This window comes from Ambystoma mexicanum, chromosome 6p (genome assembly GCF_040938575.1).
Source record: "Ambystoma mexicanum isolate Mex_15411 chromosome 6p, UKY_AmexF1_1, whole genome shotgun sequence".
Taxonomy (NCBI): domain Eukaryota; kingdom Metazoa; phylum Chordata; class Amphibia; order Caudata; family Ambystomatidae; genus Ambystoma; species Ambystoma mexicanum.
In genome coordinates, this window is record NC_090935.1 from 1,235,905,655 (window position 1) to 1,235,924,240 (window position 18,586).

The 18,586-nt window shown below is 49.5% G+C and overlaps 1 protein-coding gene across 4 annotated transcripts in view; it reads right to left on the bottom strand.

The window, feature by feature from the left end:
- LOC138510333 (transducin-like enhancer protein 4) overlaps window positions 1–18,586 on the bottom strand; it is a 507,737-nt gene that overhangs the window by 10,833 nt on the left and 478,318 nt on the right. For all 4 annotated transcript variants that reach the window (XR_011280364.1, XR_011280365.1, XM_069625899.1 and 1 more), the window contains one exon: window positions 17,388–17,464. Coding sequence is in view for 2 of the 4 variants with exons in the window: in XM_069625899.1 (XP_069482000.1) it covers window positions 17,388–17,464 (77 nt within the window). In the remaining 2 variants the exon portion in view is untranslated. The remainder of the gene's footprint in view (window positions 1–17,387; window positions 17,465–18,586) is intronic.

Consider the following 18,586-nt stretch of genomic DNA (forward strand, 5'->3'; position numbering starts at 1 on the left):
AATTATCGGAATAGTCCCTTCATAAATTCCTTTACCAGGCGATGAGACCACAAGGATGCCCGTCCCGTAGTCCTGGTATATCGGGAGATAGCAGCCAGATGTATTTTTATGGAGGCGTGAGCCAGTCCAGCTTTGGCCAGTGACAGTAAGTACGGTAGCACTTGAGGGGCCGTAATCCGCAGAGGGTTAATCTTCTGTGCACGGCACCAGACAGAGAACCTCTTCCATTTATGACCGTAACACTTGAGAGTTGAGGACGCCCTGGCCTTTGCAAGAACCTCTCTGCAATCAGCCGGGATATCGTACACTCCAAACTCTAGTGCTGCAGGAGCCAGGCCTGCAAGTTCCGCGACTGTGGGTCGTGGTGTAGAATGGCGCCTCCTTCTCTGGAGAGAAGATCCGTGTCCGCCGGCAGCCTGACTGGCGGGGACGTTGACAAGTCCAGAAGGTCAGGGAACCAGACCTGCCTCGGCCACGCCGGTGCGACAAGGATCATCCTGCACCTGGACTTCTTGAACTGGTTGATGAGGCGGAGCAGCAACGGCAATGGAGGGAACGCGTATAGAAGCAGGCCGTCCCAAGGGAACGAGAAAGCATCGCCTATGCTCCTCGGCTGTGGGAACCTGCTGGCGAACCTCTGGCACTTAGTTCGTCGCCGTCGCGAACAGGTCGATCTGGGGTTTGCCCCATCGTTGGAAGAGTCGATCCACTTGAACCTGGTGCAGTTCCCACTCGTGGCACGAGTGCAGCTCCCTGCTGAGTGAGTTCCTGCCAGGTGGAAGGGAACCAGAAACATCCCCTGGGTGACGTCCCAGTGCCGCAGATCCTGGGCCTCCTTGGATAGGGCTGGGGATCTGGTGCCCCCCTGCTTCCGTATGTAGAACATCGTGGTGGTGTTGTCGGTGAAGATCCTCACCACTTTGTCCTTGAGGGACGGGAGGAACGACTTGAGCGCCCAGAACACTGCACGGAGCTCCAAGATGTTGATGTGAAGAGACCTCTCCTCCGGGAGCCAAAGGCCTCTTGCGTGGAGATCTCCGGTGTGGGCCCCCCAACCCTCCAGAGAGGCGTCCGTAGTCACCGTCTCCTGAAAACGCCGGGGTTTGAAAGTCTGTGCCCGTCGTGAGGTGAGCCCGGGTGCCCCACCATAGGATCGCCCGACGGAACTCCTCGTCGAGGGGGATCCTGTCCTCGAAGCAGCCCCCCGCCTGAAACCAGCGGGTGTCGAGGAACTCCTGTAGCGGACGCATCCGAAGTCTGCAAAGGGGTACAAGGTAGATGCATGAGGACATCATCCCGAGAAGGGCCATGATAGACCTCACCCTGGCCACGTCCGTGGCTAACAGTCGCCGTACCTTGCCCAGGATGGTTTTGGTCCTCTCCTCTGAAGGGGAGGCTAATTGCTCCACTATATTGAGCTTTGCCCCCAAAAACAGTGCTTCTTGCGACGGAACCAGGTGGGATTTGGGGTAGTTGATGGAGAACCCCAGTTCCGTGAGCAACCGGACGGTCCTCACCGTATAATCGACGGCGAGTTCCCTTGACCATGCCCGGATTAGCCACTCGTCCAGGTAGGGGTAGTCGTGGATCCCCTGCAGGCGCAGCTGCGCCGGCACTGGTGCCAGGCACTCGGTGAAAACCCTGGGTGCCGACTTTAATCCGAACGGTAGGGCTCTGAATGATAGTGGCATCCTTGAACCACGAACTTCCTGTGCCTTTTTACAATGGGGGTAGGTGGGGGAGCCACCGCTGGATCCCTTGGAGGCACCCTGTCTGCCTCCAGAGCTCCAAAAGGGTTGTCGCTGCTGAAGCACCCCAAGGGCCCGGGCCGTCTCCGAGTCGGTCTTGATGGCCTGTAGAGACTCATCCACCCCCTTACCAACGAGGTTGTTGCCGTCAAACTGCATGTCCAACATTCTGGTCTGGACGTCCTGGCGAAAGTCTGTTGCCTTGAGCCATCCTCGTCGTCGGAGGCAAACTCTGTTGCCCAGTTGGCAAAATCCGGTATCGGCAATGTCCGTTGCCACCGTAATGGCGTGATCCGACGCCACCTCGCCCTCCTGCGGAATTTCTAGGGCCTCTGCCCTTTTGTCATCAGGCAGGAAATCTAGCAGGGGAGCTATCTTGAACCAGAGCTCCCTGTCGTAGCGGGCCACGATCGCTAAGGCATTGGTCGCCTTAATCGTCGTCGCCACCGACGAGATGACTCGTCATCCCATAGAGTCCAACTTCTTACCCTCGATGTCCGGCGGGGAAGTGGAAGTTTAAGCCGTCGCGCCCGCTGCCTTCTTCTTAGCCGCTGCCGAGACGACCGAGTCCGGCGTGGGCTGGGCCCTGAGGCACAAGGGGGCGGCATCGGGGACTCGGTACTCGGGATGTCCGCTGTGTCATCGCCCCCGCCGTCATCATCATCATCCGTATCCGTCGCCGTATCCTCTCTAGGGTCTGGCGAGGGGGATGAGGGGTCCACCGGTCTCGCAGGCACGAAGGGCAGAGCAGGGTGGACTCTCCTCCGCTTGTTCGGAGGGCTTCCCGACGGGCCTGGTTCTGGCTTCTCCGTCGGGGTGCGTGATAATCTCGTCCTCATCTCGGTACATAAGGATTGGATTGCCAACAAAATGGCCGCCGAGCTATCCTGTGGCTCGGGCAATGGCTGCGGACGGGATGGCCGCTCCAGTGGGCCCTGTTCGTCGTCCTCGTCGCTATCTTCGATCACGTCAGCAGGGACCGTCCCCTGGGATCGAACCTTATCGAACCTCTCGTTGAGGTTTATGAACCTCTCGTTGAGGCATATGGACCTTTCGTTGAGGCATATGGACCTTTCGTTGAGGCCCCTCTCGGTCTCCACCAGTTCCTCCTCAGAGTCGGTAACGGCCACCGCCCCCCCCCTCTTTTTCAGCCGGGGGCTTCACGGGGGTCTTAGCGATGGGCTGGAAAGAGGATTCCCTCCGCGGCGGCAGGGATACCCTGGGCCCAGAGGCCATTTCCATTGGCGTAGTCTCAGCCGGCTCCGCCAGAGTCGCAGAGACCACTTCGGTAGAGGCCTTAGCCGGGTGGATCAAGGCCCTCACTACCTTAGGGGGGAGGGTCAACGCCTTGCTCCCCCTTCGAGATCAACCGGGTCCGCTCCAGCGGCCTACCCGGGTTCTCGGACTTCCTCTTCCCCGACCCAGAGCGCTGGCTCGTGGTCGAACGTGCCGGGGAAGTAGCACCCTGCTTGGCAACCGAAGAGCCCGACCTTTCGTCGCTCCCGGAGCCCGCGGACTCGCGGTGCTTGGCCTTCTGCTGGGCCCCCGTCGCCAGGGCGCCCTCAAAGGACTTAGAAGCCCGCTCAGACTTCTTCTTCGCCTTCTCACTTGCTGTGTCCTTCTCCAGCCAGGTGGCGAGGCGGGAACGACGATCTTGTTTGGTACGTTCCGAAAGGTTCTTGCAGAACGCACAGTCCTTCTCCACGTGCGTCTTGTCCCCATGGAGGCAGTAGAGACATCGCGAATGCTCATCCTCCTTGAAAACGTTATATAATCCGCATTCAGGGCAGTTCCTGAACAGCTTGGATCCGGGCGTCGAGCTCCCTTTGTCCTGGGCCATGTCCTTGAGGTAGGCCGCAGATCTTCCGGAATCCTCCAAGAAGTGTAAACTCGACGAAAATGTCACCCTTGAGGGGCGTAGAAGAATTCCGAAACGGGTCCCCGTTATCGGAAGTAGAAACGGTGGAGCTTGAGGCTCGATTAAACCGAAAAAATGAGAAATCTCCTGAAAACGCAGTAAAAAACTCGAGAGCTAAACACGAGGACTCCCAACACTTGAGCGTGCGGTAAAAATCTGAGGATGGCTGCCAGAGGTGGGGCTTAGGGAGAGGGCAGTCATTGGCTGGGGCAGTATGACCCAGAGATCAGTGATTGGTTACTACTAAGAAAGACAGATCAAAAACAAAACTGATACTGATTTTTTCTTTTCCGAGGATTCCCAGCCTGACGGGGAATATTCATGAGCATGCGAATCCATGCCAGACCCCATGCTGGAGAAGCCAGCATATTTTAACTGGAGAATCGAGAATCTAATCTATGATTTTGCACTCATGATTTCTAACACCCCAAAATAAGGAAAGAGGGATGGACAAATACAGATTTGCCATGAAGCAGCTTTTAAACATCACAATAGGTTTGTAATATGCTGACTAGAAGATTTCTACACAAATTAAATTGGGCAAGAGAAGATTTTGAGATGCCACTATAGCACACAAATTGGATTTTATGATATCTAGCTACTTGTACAAAATTACATTTTAAAAAGGAATCCACATGCAGTGCCTTCCAGCCATGAAATACAAAGAGCTGAGGCCTTATCCATACCAAGAGTTACTTACCAACTGGTAACGTTCTTTTGATTGGATGTTCCTCCAACGTATTCCTCATCTTAGATGTATTCCATCCAGATTTGCTGCTCTTCGGAAATTTTTTCGGCAGAGGGCGACATGAGTCAATGTCGTCGAGTCGACGGTCGTTCGAAGGCCTCTGTCGAGGGTGACGTCATCAGGTGTATAAGTAGCATGCACAGCGCCCGGTGGCCTCAGTTCTGTTATTCCCCTTTTTATCTTTGATCGTGTACTGTGTAGATTGTGCCGGAAGACGGGTATCAGCCTTGCGAGATTTGAGATGGCAATAACCCGGAAATATCTACAGAGGGGTAGGCTGGGAGGGCGATGAGGAATTTTTTGGATGAATATCCAAATCGAAAGAACGTTACCAGTTGGTAAGTAACTTGTTCTTCGAGTGGATTGTGTCCAACGTATTCCTCATCTTAGATAGACTCCCAAAGCAGTATTTGTATAATTTGGAGGAGGGGTTAGATTTTTTTAATGCCCTTAGATGGCAGAATAAAGCACTGCTTTTCCAAAAGTCAGCTCCTTAGACTGGGAAGCATCCAGGTTATAGAATTTTGAAAAGGTGTGTAATGAAGACCAAGTGGCTGTTTCGCAAATGGATCTTTTTGGAACACCTCTTTGAAGGGCTGTCGAAGAGGCGATGCCTCTGGTGGAATGAGCCCTTAACCCTTCTGGTGGGTCTTTTTGTGCTAGTCTGTAGCATTCTGAAATGCAAAGCACGATCCACCGTGAAATTGTCGGTTTTGTCACCGATTGACCCAGTTTCCTTCCTGTGTAACCTATAAACAGCTGGTTGTCCTTTCTAAGTCTGGAAAGTCTAGAGATGTAAAAGCTTAAAGCTCTTTTTGGATCCAACCTGTGTAATCTTTCCTTCTCCTTAGAAGGATGGGGTGGAGGATAGAATACGGGTAAGGCAATTTTCTGACTTAAATGAAAATCAGATATTACTTTCGGTAAAAATGATGGTTTTACAATCAACACAACTCTGTCCTTGTGGAACACAGTATAGACCCAGACAGTGCCTGCAATTCGCTCACTCTTCTTGCTGATGTTAAAGCAACTAAGAAGGCAGTTTTCCATGTTAGTAATCTTAATGGACAAGTGTGCATAGGCTCAAAAGGAGCACACATTAAGAATTTTAGGACTAAATTGAGATCCCAAATTGGTAATTGAAATGGGTGAGGAGGAAACACATTAGTGAGTCCTTTTAAGAATTGTATTATCAAAGAAATTTTGAAGTAGGAGCATTCTTCTGACGAGCGCTTGAAAATGGAAAGCGCCGCAAGGTAACCTTTTATTGTTCCAATATTCAGACCTCTATGTGCTAGGGTCAGAAGGAAAGATAGTACTTCCGGAATAGAACATAGAAAAGGATCGACATTCTTTTCTCTGCACCAGTTGCAAAACTTTTTCCAACGGCAACAGTATAGAGACTTTGTTGCTGGCCTTCTTGCCGAAAGCAACACCTCCATAACATCATCTGGAAGGTTCCAATCCCTGTATCTCAGCCTTTCAGATACCAAGCATGAAGGCTGAGCGTTTTGACCTCTGGATGGAGAACCTGACCCTCCATTTGAGGGAGAAGGTTCTCTCTCTGAGGAAGACGTACTGGAGGACAGATTGACATGTCAAGAAGGTCCGAGTACCATGTTCTCCTGGCCCAGTCCAGGGCAATTAGGATCATGCGGCTCCCGAAGCGTCTCAGCCTCCTGATGACCCGAGGAATGACGGGAATCGGAGGGAACGCATACAATAGTGGGTAATTCGACTCCACCACGAACGCGTCCCCCAGGGCTCCTCTCGGGGGAAATTCCCTTGAACAATACCTTTCGCATTTTCGGTTAATACAGGTTGCAAATAGGTCTACTTGCGGGGTTCCCCTAAGGGCGAAGGTCTCTTGAATGACTTCCTGAGCCAGTTCCCATTCGTGGGACACCGTTCTCTGCCTGCTCAGAGCATCTGCCGTCAAATTCTCTTCCCCGGCTAGATGAATTGCCGTTAAAGAGATTCCCTCCTGACTTGCCCAATACCAGAGCTGCATTGACACTCTGCACAGAGGTAGTGACCCCACACCTCTTTTGTTTAGGTAATGCATGGCCACTGTGTTGTCCGTCATTATCAGGACATTCTTTCCCCTGACAGATGGCAGGAAGGCCTTCAGCGCCAGTCTGATTGCCCTCAGCTCTAAAAGGTTGATGTGTAGTTTGGACTCTGATGGAGACCAACGACCGTTGATTGTCAAATCGTTGGCATGAGCTCCCCACCCCATGAGTGAGGCGTCCGTCACTACTGTGATCTCCGCCCATGGTTGCCAAAAAGGTTCTCCTTTTAGGATGTTCTCTGTACAGGTCCACCATAGAAGATCTTGTCAGACTTTGTTCGGAATCTGAAGAAAATCCGTCATTTGACCCGAGAACTGGGACCACTGAGTCTTTAGAGCCCATTGAAGGGATCTCATCCTCAACCGTGCCTCTGGCACCAGGAAGATGCAGGATGCCATGAGGCCGAGCAACCTTAAAAAGTCGTAAGCCTGGAGATTTTGGGCATTTTGGAATTTGGAAACCATCTGAAGAATGTCTTGAGCCCTGGACTTGGGAGGCGAGCTCTTTCCCAAGGATGTGTCTAATACAGCTGCTATGTACTAAAGCTGTTGGGCAGATGTCATTTGCGACTTCTTGAAACTGAGGGAGAAGCCCAGTCTGTGGTGGAAGTGGCAGGTGACCTTCAGATGATCCAGTGCTTGCTCGGCAGAACGCGCCCTGATCAACCAATCGTCCAGGTAGCGGTAGACATGAATCCCCCCTCTCCTGTGGTGCGCTGCCACCACTACCATTAACTTGGTGAAGACCCTCGGGCGGAGGTCAATCCGAATGGCAGGACTTGAAACTGATAGTGTGAGTCACCAACTACGAACCTCAGGTATTTTCTGTGCTTCAGATGAATCGGCACATGAAAATGAGCATCCTGGAGGTCCAATGACACCAATCAGTCCTGAAGTTGAAGGGCCTGAAGGATCTGAGAAAGGGTAACCATCTTGAACTTGTCCTTCATGAGGAACTTGTTCAAGTTTAAGTCTAAGATGGGTCTCAGTCCTCTGTCCTTTTTGGGGATCAAAAAATACGGGGATTACCATCCCTTGTTCCTCTCCGCTGAAGGTACTGGTTCTATAGCACCTTTCTCCAGCAGGGTTAGAACTTCCTGCTGAAGGAGCGGGTTCGAAAGACTTCAACAGGTTTTTCCCTGGTGGATTGCTTTGAGGTTGCATTAGAAACGGAAGGCAGTAGCCTTGGGCTATTATTTCTAGAGCCAAAACATCTGAAGTAATGGCTCACCATTCTTGCAGATGCTGTGACAGCCTGCCTCCTACAGGTGTATTGTGATGCAAGTCCTCAAAGTGGTCTTGTGGCGGATGTTGCAGCCGCTGATGGCAGAGAGGCTGCAGCTGGAGCTGGCTTTGCACGTTTTCCTCGTCCACCGCGAGTGGCCTTTTTCTGGACCCTTGGACTAGCCATTCCTCTCGCCTTTCCATATGAGGTGTAGTAACGATAGTATCGTCCCCTCCACGATTGTCCTTGCGCACGAAAAGGCTAAGGTTGCCTAATAGCAGATCCTAAAGATTTGGCAGCTGCTTTTGAGGTCTGCAACCTCTCAAGGCTCTCGTCAGCCTTGTTGCCAAAAAGGTGAGACCTGTCAAAAGGCATGTTCAGAAGGTGTTTCTGTACGTCCGGTGCAAAACTTCCGTAACCCTGCAAATCTGCGCATTACCGTGCTAGTGCCCATGTACCTGCTTACACGATCCACAGTGTCCAATCCAGATTGAAGGGATTCCTGCATGGCTTCCTTTCCATCTCCAACGATGGCTAGGAACCCTTCCCTTTCTTCCCCTTCTGGTATGTGGTCTGCCGCCATTGCAATGCTCTCCCACAGAGTGTATGAAAATTTTGCCAAGGCACATGTGGAGTTGGCAAATTTTAAAGCCATACTCCCAGCTGAAAATATCTTCCATGCCCAGCCATCCACACGCTTATCGTCCCTGTCTCGAGGGATAGAAGGGTACGCAAGTTTGTTAGAAGCTGTGGCTGCCTGTATGACCAGACTCTCAGGAGTTGGATGTTTTGACAGATAGCCGGGATCGCTACTGGCCGGGCGGTATTTTGAGGTAAGGGATTTATTTACCGGAGGAATAGAATCCGGAGTTTCCCAATTCTTGGCCACCCTGTTTTGCAAGGCTACATGAAAGGGTAGTACTGGGTCTTCGGTGGGACCATGGTCCAATATATCTGTTAAATCATCTTGGATGAATTGGGCTGGTGGTCTAGCCCATCCTAAGTAATCTACTACCTTAGTCATTAATTGATGGTATGAAGGACTGGCATGCTCTCCTGGTTCTGGTCTGCCAAAGTCATTCTCAGGAGATGTGTCAATGCCACTTGCATTGTGTAAAGATTCCACCAAATCCCTAATTCTGCTTTCCTCTGAGATCAAGCATTCTGGGACGTTTGGGGTGCCATATTCTAGCCCAAAAGGTACATTTTCCTCATCAGATCTCTCCTGCTCCTCAAAAATTGAGGTCAGGGATCTGAAAAACTCCTTCCTGGGGAGAAGCTTGAAAACCTTCTCTGGGAGAGGAGGAGGAAGAGGTGTAGTACCGGGCTCTGAGGAAATTACAGGTTTTGTAACCTTATCCTTCTCTTTTTCTGGCTTTCCTGGCTTGGCTGGAGCCTTTGGCGCCGAGGGTTTCGGCGTCGATAAGTGCGTCATCGACAGGGTCTGCTTCGAGGGCGTCTTCGAAGATTTTCCCTTCGAGGTGTGATGGGTCTCGGACGGCGTTGGTGACCTCGAACGGTCGACTCGACCCAAGCGTTTTTCGCTCGGCGTCCTGGAAGGTTCCCTTATCCTTTCTTTTTCGATCACCCGGGCTCGAGGGCGCGCGAGTGTCGGAGCGATGACGCTCCCGGCCGGCTTCCGAAGAAGGCACGGACCGAGGCTTCGCTTTCTCAAACACCTCCATCATTTTGACCCTGAATGCTTCCCACTCTTCGGAAGACAAATGTTTCGTGGGGCATTTCATCCTTTTCGGAGACTCGTCTGACGACGAGGTGGAGCGAGACCTGTGGCGTCGTTTCTTCGATTTTTTTGACAAAGACGACGAGCGATGGGAATCGCTTTGGGACCTAGATCGATGCCTTTCGCATCGAGGAGATTTCTCCTCATGGGATCTCGACTCGACGCTAGAGGCTTTACGATCGGTTTTCCGACCTACCCGTAGCTTTCCTCTCCTTTCTCGCAAGGCCTTCCCCGTCATCGCCTGACACTTCGTACAGGCCTCCATGTCGTAGCCTTCTCCGAGGCACCTCAAACACTCTCGGTGCGGGTCCGTGATCGACATTTTTGAGCCGCACGGCTTGCACTTTTTGAATCCCGATCTCGGGGTCGTGGTCGATGTCGATGACAAGGACATATTTCACTTGTTATTATATATTATTTCTTCACAGAACTCGAGGTGCGCCGAATGTACGAAGCAACGTATACTGCGGAAAAACGGAACTGAGGCCAACGGGCGCCGCGCGTGCTAATTATACACCCGATGACGTCACCCTCGACGGAGGCCTTCGAGGGACCATCTACTCGACGACATCAACGCATGCCCCCTCTGCTGAAAAAATATCAGCAGGCTTATTCTCAACATTCTAAGTACTGTAATACTGAAGAAAATATGATTTTCAATGGGTGTCTAGAATGTATGGAAGCCAAGGATCAGAGGAAATCACTGTTATAATGCATTCTGTTGACAATACCAACAGAGAATCTGCAACCCCACTTACTGCATCCAACCTCAGGGACTACTTAACTATAATACCTATAAACATTCAACTACAAAATGAAAACTACAAAATTACTTTAAGAAAAGAGTGAGCAACAGGGAATGTGTGGCTTTGGCATAGGATGCTGAACTTTATACATCGATCCAGAGGAATGGTTACTCACTGTGGCCTGCCAGATGTTTTGGATTACAACTCATGATCCATCACCATTGGCAATGCTAGCTATGGTTCATGAGAGTTGAAGTCCAAAACATCTGGAGGGCCACATAGTGAGTACCCAGGGTCTAGAATGTAAGCAAGCCCAGGGAATGTTTGCATATTGGAATCGTCAGACGGACCCCAAATAAATGTAAACTCAAATTTGTACTTTTAGAGGTTGGGTGGTGGGACTGCAATGATCCTGGTGGCCAGGTACCACCATCTGCTCCATGATGCAGGCCCGACATGAGGATCCCACAGACTCCCCAGCCCATCATCAACCTCAGTGTAAAGCGGCCAATGATCATGGCCCCCCTCCCCCTAGAAAGGCCTGGGTCTGCCAGTGTTAGGCATGTTATGACCTTGCAGGACCCAGAGGACCTGCAGCACCCTCATCCAACTAGATCAGGGAGAGGGGATGACACACATTGCTCACCATAATAGCATTTTTGATGATTGTATCTGCTTAGATTCACATGCTGTGCACATAGTCCGACATGTAGTGAAAACCACAGAGTATATCATCTTTCTTTCGAAGATCGAAAGGGCACGCCAACATGGGCGTGACTAACACGATCCCTAACGTGACGTGTAGTGTAGTGTACCCAAAATCCCTCATGCGACGAGGCCCCTCTGGTTGTGTTTTTTCTGCCGTGAGGGATCCTTATAGTCAGCTTCAGTGAGTACAGAAGAGAGAAGGTGTAAGAGGTCTATGTTCCTTCTACTCAAGGAGGGGAGGAAGGGTGGGTGCATGCATGTGAAACTAAGCAGATACAATCATCAGAAATGCTATTACGGCGAGTAATGCATGTCTTCTGATGGTTGTGGATCTGCTTAGAATCACATGATGTGCATAGACTAGTGAGCAGTACCCAGAGATGGTGGTGGGATGTGTGAATGAACAGTAGCAAAGAGATGTCTTAGCACAGCTTGTCCCACCCGAGAGTCAGACCTAGAGTATGTATCTAGGCAGTAGTGTTGTGTAAAGGTGTGAACTGAACTCCAGATTGCTACTTTGCAAATGGAATCTAAAGGAACATTTGCAATAAATGCCATGGTAGCCGCTGTGCCCCGAGTAGTGTGCTCAGGGCGTGAAGGGTAGATCTCTCTTGGAAAGAGTATAACACAGTGTGATGCATTTTACAATCCACTTGGAAATTGCTGATTTACAGACAGGGTCCCCCTCTCTACCAGCTGCCACTGATAAGAAGAACTGGTTTGTTTTCCTCAGTGGCTTTGTCTTTTCCAGATATTAAATTAACGCTCTCCTCACATCTAGTGTGTGGAGGCTCCTTTCCGCTACATTAGTGGGGATTTGGAAAAAGGTGGGTAGTTCTATGGACTGGTTTACATGGAACTTTGAGATAAATGTGTACACAAAAGCACTTTGTCTTTGAAAATCGTGACAAATGGGTCCTGAACTGAAAGGGCCTGTAGTTCACCAACTCTCCTTATCAAGGTGATCGCCACTAGGAAGACAGTCTTGTAAGTGAGTGCTTTAAGACTAGCTTTGTGCATTGGTTCAAAGGGAGGGCCCATCACTTTGGTAAGGACAACATTCAGGTCCCATTCGGGAGCTGGGTTGGAGATGAAGTCTCTTTACACTTTCCATCAAGGCTTTAATTACAGGAATTTTCCACTATGAAACCTTGCTCTGGGACTTGAACACCGAAAGAACGGCTAAGTGGACTTTAAGAGAATTGAAAACCCATCCTGAATATAACAGGTGAGTTAGGTAAAGGACGATATCTTTAGGTGAGAATTCAATAGGGTTGATGCCCTTGCTATTACACCAGATGACAAAGCGATTCCATTGGCTGGAGTAGCAATGCCTGGTGTTAGGTTTCCGTGCCTCTCAGAGTATGTCCATGCATCTTTGAGGGAGCTGGAGGGACCCAAACCCTATGACCTCAGGAGCCAGGCTGCTAAATTGAGAGTTTGAGGGCATGGATGTAGTGTTTCCCCCTGGTCTTGAGACAGCATGTTGTACGGGCACAGCAGATTTCTGGGAGGGGAGACTGGCTTTGCCATGAAATGGGAGAAGCAAGTTTGGCGGGCCCACATATGGGCCACCAGAATCATCACGACTGGTTCTTAGTGCATCTTGCGCACTATTCTGTTGAGCAGGGGAATCGCGGGGAAAAACGTAGACAAATTTCCCAGACCATGTTATCTAAAGACCGTTCTATTTGGAGTGGTTTTGAGGGGGTGTAATCTGGGCATTGGGCGTTCTCCAGAGTGGTGAATAAGTCTATCTCTGGAAAGCCCCATTCTGTGAAGACGTTGAGTACAATGTCCTCCTGTTGCCGCCACTCGTGCTCTACGGGTAAGGTGAAGTCTCTGCCGAGTACGTCTGCCAGACGACTCAGTTCCCCTAGAACATGTTGTGAAAGGTGGAACATGTGTTTGAGAGCCCACTTCCATATGTTCTGGGACAGATTGACAGTCCTAGAGAGTGAGTGCCCCCTTGTTTAAATAGTACATGGCCGTAGTACTGTCCGTGAGGACTACAACTGTTTTCCCCATGGAGGTGTGTCTGGAAGGCCTCCGGGGCCTTGAACACTGCTAGCAGTTCCAACAGGTTGATGTGATTGGATGCTACTGCTGGAGACCACATACAGTGCGCTGTCTGTTGAAGGAGGTGAGCCCGCCTCCCACCCCTGTCAGAGATGCATCTGTGGTGAGAGTGGCTTTTACTGAGGGGGTGGTGAAGTTTTCCCCTGCAGAAGGTTTTCCCTTGACCACTACTGCAGAGACTGAACGAGGGCTGCTGAGACAACCACTAGATTGTCCCACTGGCCTGACACCACTGGCTCAAGAGCCACTCTTGCATGAGGCACATGCGCAGACGAGCGTGAGAAACTAGGTAGATGCAGGAAGCCATCATCCCCAACAGTCGCATGGCTTTGCGTACGGTCACCGAGTGACTGGTTACATAGTGAAGGATCTGGAACAGCAGGTTTTGAACCCTCTCGGAGTGAAAGACGAGACCATCTTTGGTTGGGATTAGAGCCCCCAGAAACCGCTTGACTTGATTGGGGTCTAGACTGTATTTCTTCTCGTTGATAGAGAATCCTAGGTTGAAGAGGAGATCTACCGTCTTCTGGGTATTTACCATGATCCGTACGAAACCCGTTATGAGCCGGTCATCGAGGTAAGGATCGACTGCCTGCACAGGTGAGCAGCCACTATGGCCAGTACCTTTGTGATACCTGTGGTGCTGAGGCAATGCTGAAGGGGAGAACCTGAAACTGATAGTGGGTATCCTCTATCATGAACCTGAGGTACTTTCTGTGCACTGGCAACATTAAAATATGAACGTATGAATCTTTCATGTCCAATGTGTCCATGTTGCAGCAGTGGGATTACCTCCTGTAGTGTTGTCATCCTGAACTTTTAAGGTTTGACATATTTGTTCGCCGGGCGCAGGTCTAGAACAGGACGCATGGTGAGATCCTTTTTGGGTACAAGGAAGTGCACTGAATAAATACCCTGGTTTACCAGGAGATGGGGGACAACTTCAATGGTGCCATTTTCCAGCAAGACCTGAACCTCTTCCAGCAGGATACGCAAGTGTTCTGGCGACAGGCACCTGCTTCTCAGTGGGTGGTATTGAGGTGGTCGGAGAAACTACAGTACCTATGGGCAACCGTCTTTAGTATCCACTGGCCTGAAGTGATCCCCTTCCAGGCGTGGATGAAAAATGACAAGCGACCCCCGACCGGGGAAGCAAGGGAGGGGACATGAACCGGCGAGTCACTTTGGAGGTGGAGGCCGGGGAAGCCTCTAGGAGTAGAGCTCCTGCCTCTACCCTTGCCCCTACGAGGGCCTCTTTGTTGGTATTGGAGGCTACCAGATGAGCCTTGGCCGAAGGACCAGGGGGTTATTCCCTGAGCCGTATTGTCCTTGGGGAGAGTGGGAGAAGGATTGGTCGCAAAAGGACCGGTGTGAGTTAAAGCCTTCACACTGGTGGAAGGGTTTAGCCGTGATCTGGCTAAGCAACTTTAGTGTTTTGTGTTCTTTCTTTGCTGTCTCTAGGGCATCATCAACCGCCTTCCCAAAAAGGTTGGATTCCTTCACTGGCTTGTTGATTAGAGAGGCTTGAAATTCGGGTTTAAAGCCAGTGTTTTTCAACCAGGCGTGTCTTTTAAGTAAGGTCCCCTGGGCTAGGGTGCGTCCAGTGGTCTCAGCCGAGTCCAGCGTGTTCTTCAGTATGTTATGGGTTACTTGTCTGCCCTCAGCCACGACCGCCCGCAGGCGTGATCGAGTGGGCTCTGGAACATCTTGAAGACCATCCTGAACTAGGCCCCATTGGACATCACTAACTTGCCAAGAGTGGTGTTATTTGCGATCCTTGTGGAGTAGGCTGCAGAGGCGGTGACCCCGCCCTCTTCCAAGCGGTAGTAACCAGAAAGGAGTCCGGTGTAGCACAATCCCTTATGTAGAGGGGGTCGGAAGGTGATGGGCGGAATAATTTCTCATCCCAGGGGTTGACCGCCCGTGTGAGAGACTGGGACAGCAAGGAAGGGGCCAGGTGCCTCTACAGAGTTTAGTAAGGGGATGGCGTGAGTAGTCAGCGCCTTCTCCTTGAGGATATCCTCCACGAAGTCTGAGTCTGGAGCAGCTTCATGCTTTGCAATTTGGAAATGATCGGCTGTTCTTTTTAAAATGATGTTAAAGAACATCTGGTTGTCAATAGGCGACAAATCCCTCTGTGGAGGAGAAGGGGGATCTAGGCAGATAGCGTCCGGTTCAGGGGTATGTGTTGGTGTTAGCCAAGGGCCCTGATCCCAGTCTGGGTCCTGATATAGACCTATACCAATAGGTGGGTTACCTAAAACCAAGTGACAGCTAGGCTGTGCATGAATGGGAGAAACCTGCTTAAAAGGCAATGGTTTGGGGACTAGAGGCAGTGTCGACCACTAGGAAGAACACCAGACGAAGAAACTGTGAACAAAGCATTCTCCTGGACCTTTGAATTGCCCAGTGAAGCCCCGCTGCTGTGCTGAAACTCCCTTTTCTGATCGGCAAGAGGAGCCCCGGAAGGGACGACTTTTTCCCTTGGGTTAGTGGGACCAACTCATCCGGACTTGCTGTAAGGACCCTCTAGAAGCAGGACGACCAGAGCTCGAGTCCCCTCACCAGAGTGCAGGACTCAAGGAGTGAAGGAAGCCCAACCGGTATCCAAGATCCGTGGTGGCGCTTTTACCCGAGCGCTGAAACCGCAAAGTGCAGCTGATCCGAAAAGAGCCTGTAGCTGCCACCGACGTCCGAATTGCTGCCGCAGGAGTGCACCAGACGTCCTCCCTCTTGTCCCCACGACTGGGCCCAGGAACCCAGGATCTGCATCACTGCAACCAGACAGAAGCCAGCTGGACCACTCTTCTTCTAACCAAAGGTACTGTTCCGACTTGGGGTACTTACCTCAGTGTCTTTTGCTTTGCTCTTCTCAGTTGAGACTTGCAGCAGCTACTTTGCTAGAGTTGATTTCAGCTCTACCATTCATAAGTGTAACAGCTTGTGACCCTACAGTGATTTTTCTTCAATGAACTCTCTAACATTGTGCAATACTTTGTTAATGAAGAAGTGCCTCAGCTCCATAGAGCATGCTTCAATCGACTTTGGCTGTCGTGCTTCAATTGACTTTGGCTGTCCTGGCTCCCTGCAGACTCTTCAAGTCCACTTGTCTTTGACATTTACTGTCCCTCAGAGGTGATAACTTGGTTTCAAACTATTTTTGCTGGGAAAGGTTTTTGTCTAGACTTCATTGGAAGATTTAAGTGCTTGCATGCTCCGAGAACCTGTTTAACCTTTTTCCTTCCCTTAACCTTTCCTTTCTACAAACAATAGAATCTCCAAAGTGTACTAGGCATATATAAATACCATTACTGTCCTAGTTAGTGAAGTTACATAAGGGTGTAGGAAGTGTGTAAAAAGCATCTCTAAAGAGTATCTACTATCTTTGTGTTGATTCTGGAAAAGTATTTTAAAGTATGTTTGATTGTTACATATATTGCCCTTTTCAAAGAATGCTTATTTAAAAACTGATGTTAAATAAATAACTATTTATAACTAAAACCTTGAGTGTAAGTGTTACTTGGTTACTTGTATTGGTGAATTTCATTGCTACAGCTCTACAGCTCACATTTACCCCTCTTGAGATAAGCCTGGCTGCTCACTCACACTACCAACTTGTGTAGTACAGGCCTATACTAAAAGGTGGGTTACCCAATACTAAGAGGACAAGTGTCGTGTAGTCTCCCACAGCGTTACTACATCAATTCTTGCCTAACAGTAGCGACAGCCTTCCCCTGGCTGCGTAAGAGGAGGCTCATACCGGGGTCCTGGTGATGATCTCATTAGATTCATCACACTTGTCAATACACTTACAATTTGTACTGCTGTATCTTTTTCTGTTTGTTCAGCACTTTGGATAAAAGCGCACACAAGCTTCATGAATAAGTAAAACATTAATAATTTCACTAAATAAAGATAATCTACTAAAAGCTTTTAGAGACATTAAGGATGAGGCAATAATAATGGCTACACACAACTATGATATTGGACTAATCCAAATAAAAAAATCAGCAGGGAAGTTGGCATTTATTTTATATAGAATTTCAAATATGGATATTCAAGTTCACCAGCTGTTAGAGACTAGATGAAGTGAGGTGTAGCGAAGGTCATGATGTTCCTGAAATGTGGGCCACGGCACAATCTACAGTTAAACATAGCATTTTATGATATGGCTAACAACAAAATAATGAATGCCAGATTCCAAGTTCACATTATGAATTCCCCCAACCCCAAGTGGTTAATCACCTCACCGCAAGTTATTTATTTCCACAGAATTTTACAAAAAGTGGAAATGCAAGCACCAGGATTAGTATTAAGAATCAGCTCATTACATTGCAAAACAGGGATGTTTACAACCAAGTGGGCATGTTCTTATAAGACACAGAACATACTTTAGACATTACCTGAAAGATGCTTGCTCCATAAGGAGTTCGCCACGCATTGAGAAGATTATCTTTTCCAGTGCTCACAAACCATTTGCCTGAAAGAGAATGAAATATATATAATGAATGCAGAAACTAAACCCTTAAAATGTGAAATGCATTACATAAAATGCTTTGTTCAATAATTACAAATAGAAAGCAATTTCTAATCCACAGGTCAAAGAAACAATCTCATGATAGAAGGACACAACATAGGTTTTCTGTATTGACTATCGATTCCCACATTACTATGTTAAGGTAAAGGTATTTATATAGCGCACCGTCACCAACAGAATTGGTCTCCAGGCGCTCTGGCAAATCTGCAACAGAAGGTGGGCGGGTAAGGTTAGTCGGGAGGAGGGAAGTAGGAGAGTGGGAGACGTGGTGTGCTGTTGGCAGCTTCAGCTCAGTATCTGCCAAGTGCTGGGCTTTGGTGCACGTATCGGAGCGGACGAGACCTTGTGTGCTGTGGGTGTTTGTGTGTTTTTGCTGTGGTGTGGTAAAGTGTGTGCGGATTGCTGGGAGAGAAATGGCTGTGTGACTTTGTGTGGGTTAAGTATGCAGAAAATCGAGGGTTGGGTTAGTGGGGTCTGTATCCCGATGCCAGGTTTCTTGTCAGGTACTTCTGGTCCCGTTCGGACTGTATCCCTGTGGGTGGGGTTGTTGCTGGTTCCTTTTATACCGTTTCGCTGGGCAGGTGCTCCGCTGATCCAGCTTTATCGTAGTGAGTATTGTATGGAGCGTTTACCATCTACTACCATGGAGCGATAGCGGTGTCAACCTTTACTTCGGGTGTGGAACTGGGTTGGTACCATCTATTCTCTGTGTGGCCCTGGTCAGTTGAGACATTGAATGGTTCAGGGTCAAAGTATTTTTGGTGGGGCGTCCTAGTGTGTCTGTTTAGGTCGGCCTGCGTGTTCAGTCCTTAGTTTCCTCCTGCCATGACTATCTTTAACTTGTATTGTTTGAATTTTTTTCGTGGGATGACTTCCTTGGGCTATTGTTTAGTTGTAGTTACTGTGTGATGGCGCTTTGTGCTTCCCGCTGTATCTTGGTGGACCTTGTGTAGTGCGAGTACTTATTCTGTGGAAATAACTTCTGATCTTCATTAAGAAATGCCAGGCTAGTACTGATTTTCAGATGTGTATGCTGTATCTTTACAACCAGACTAACACCATGCT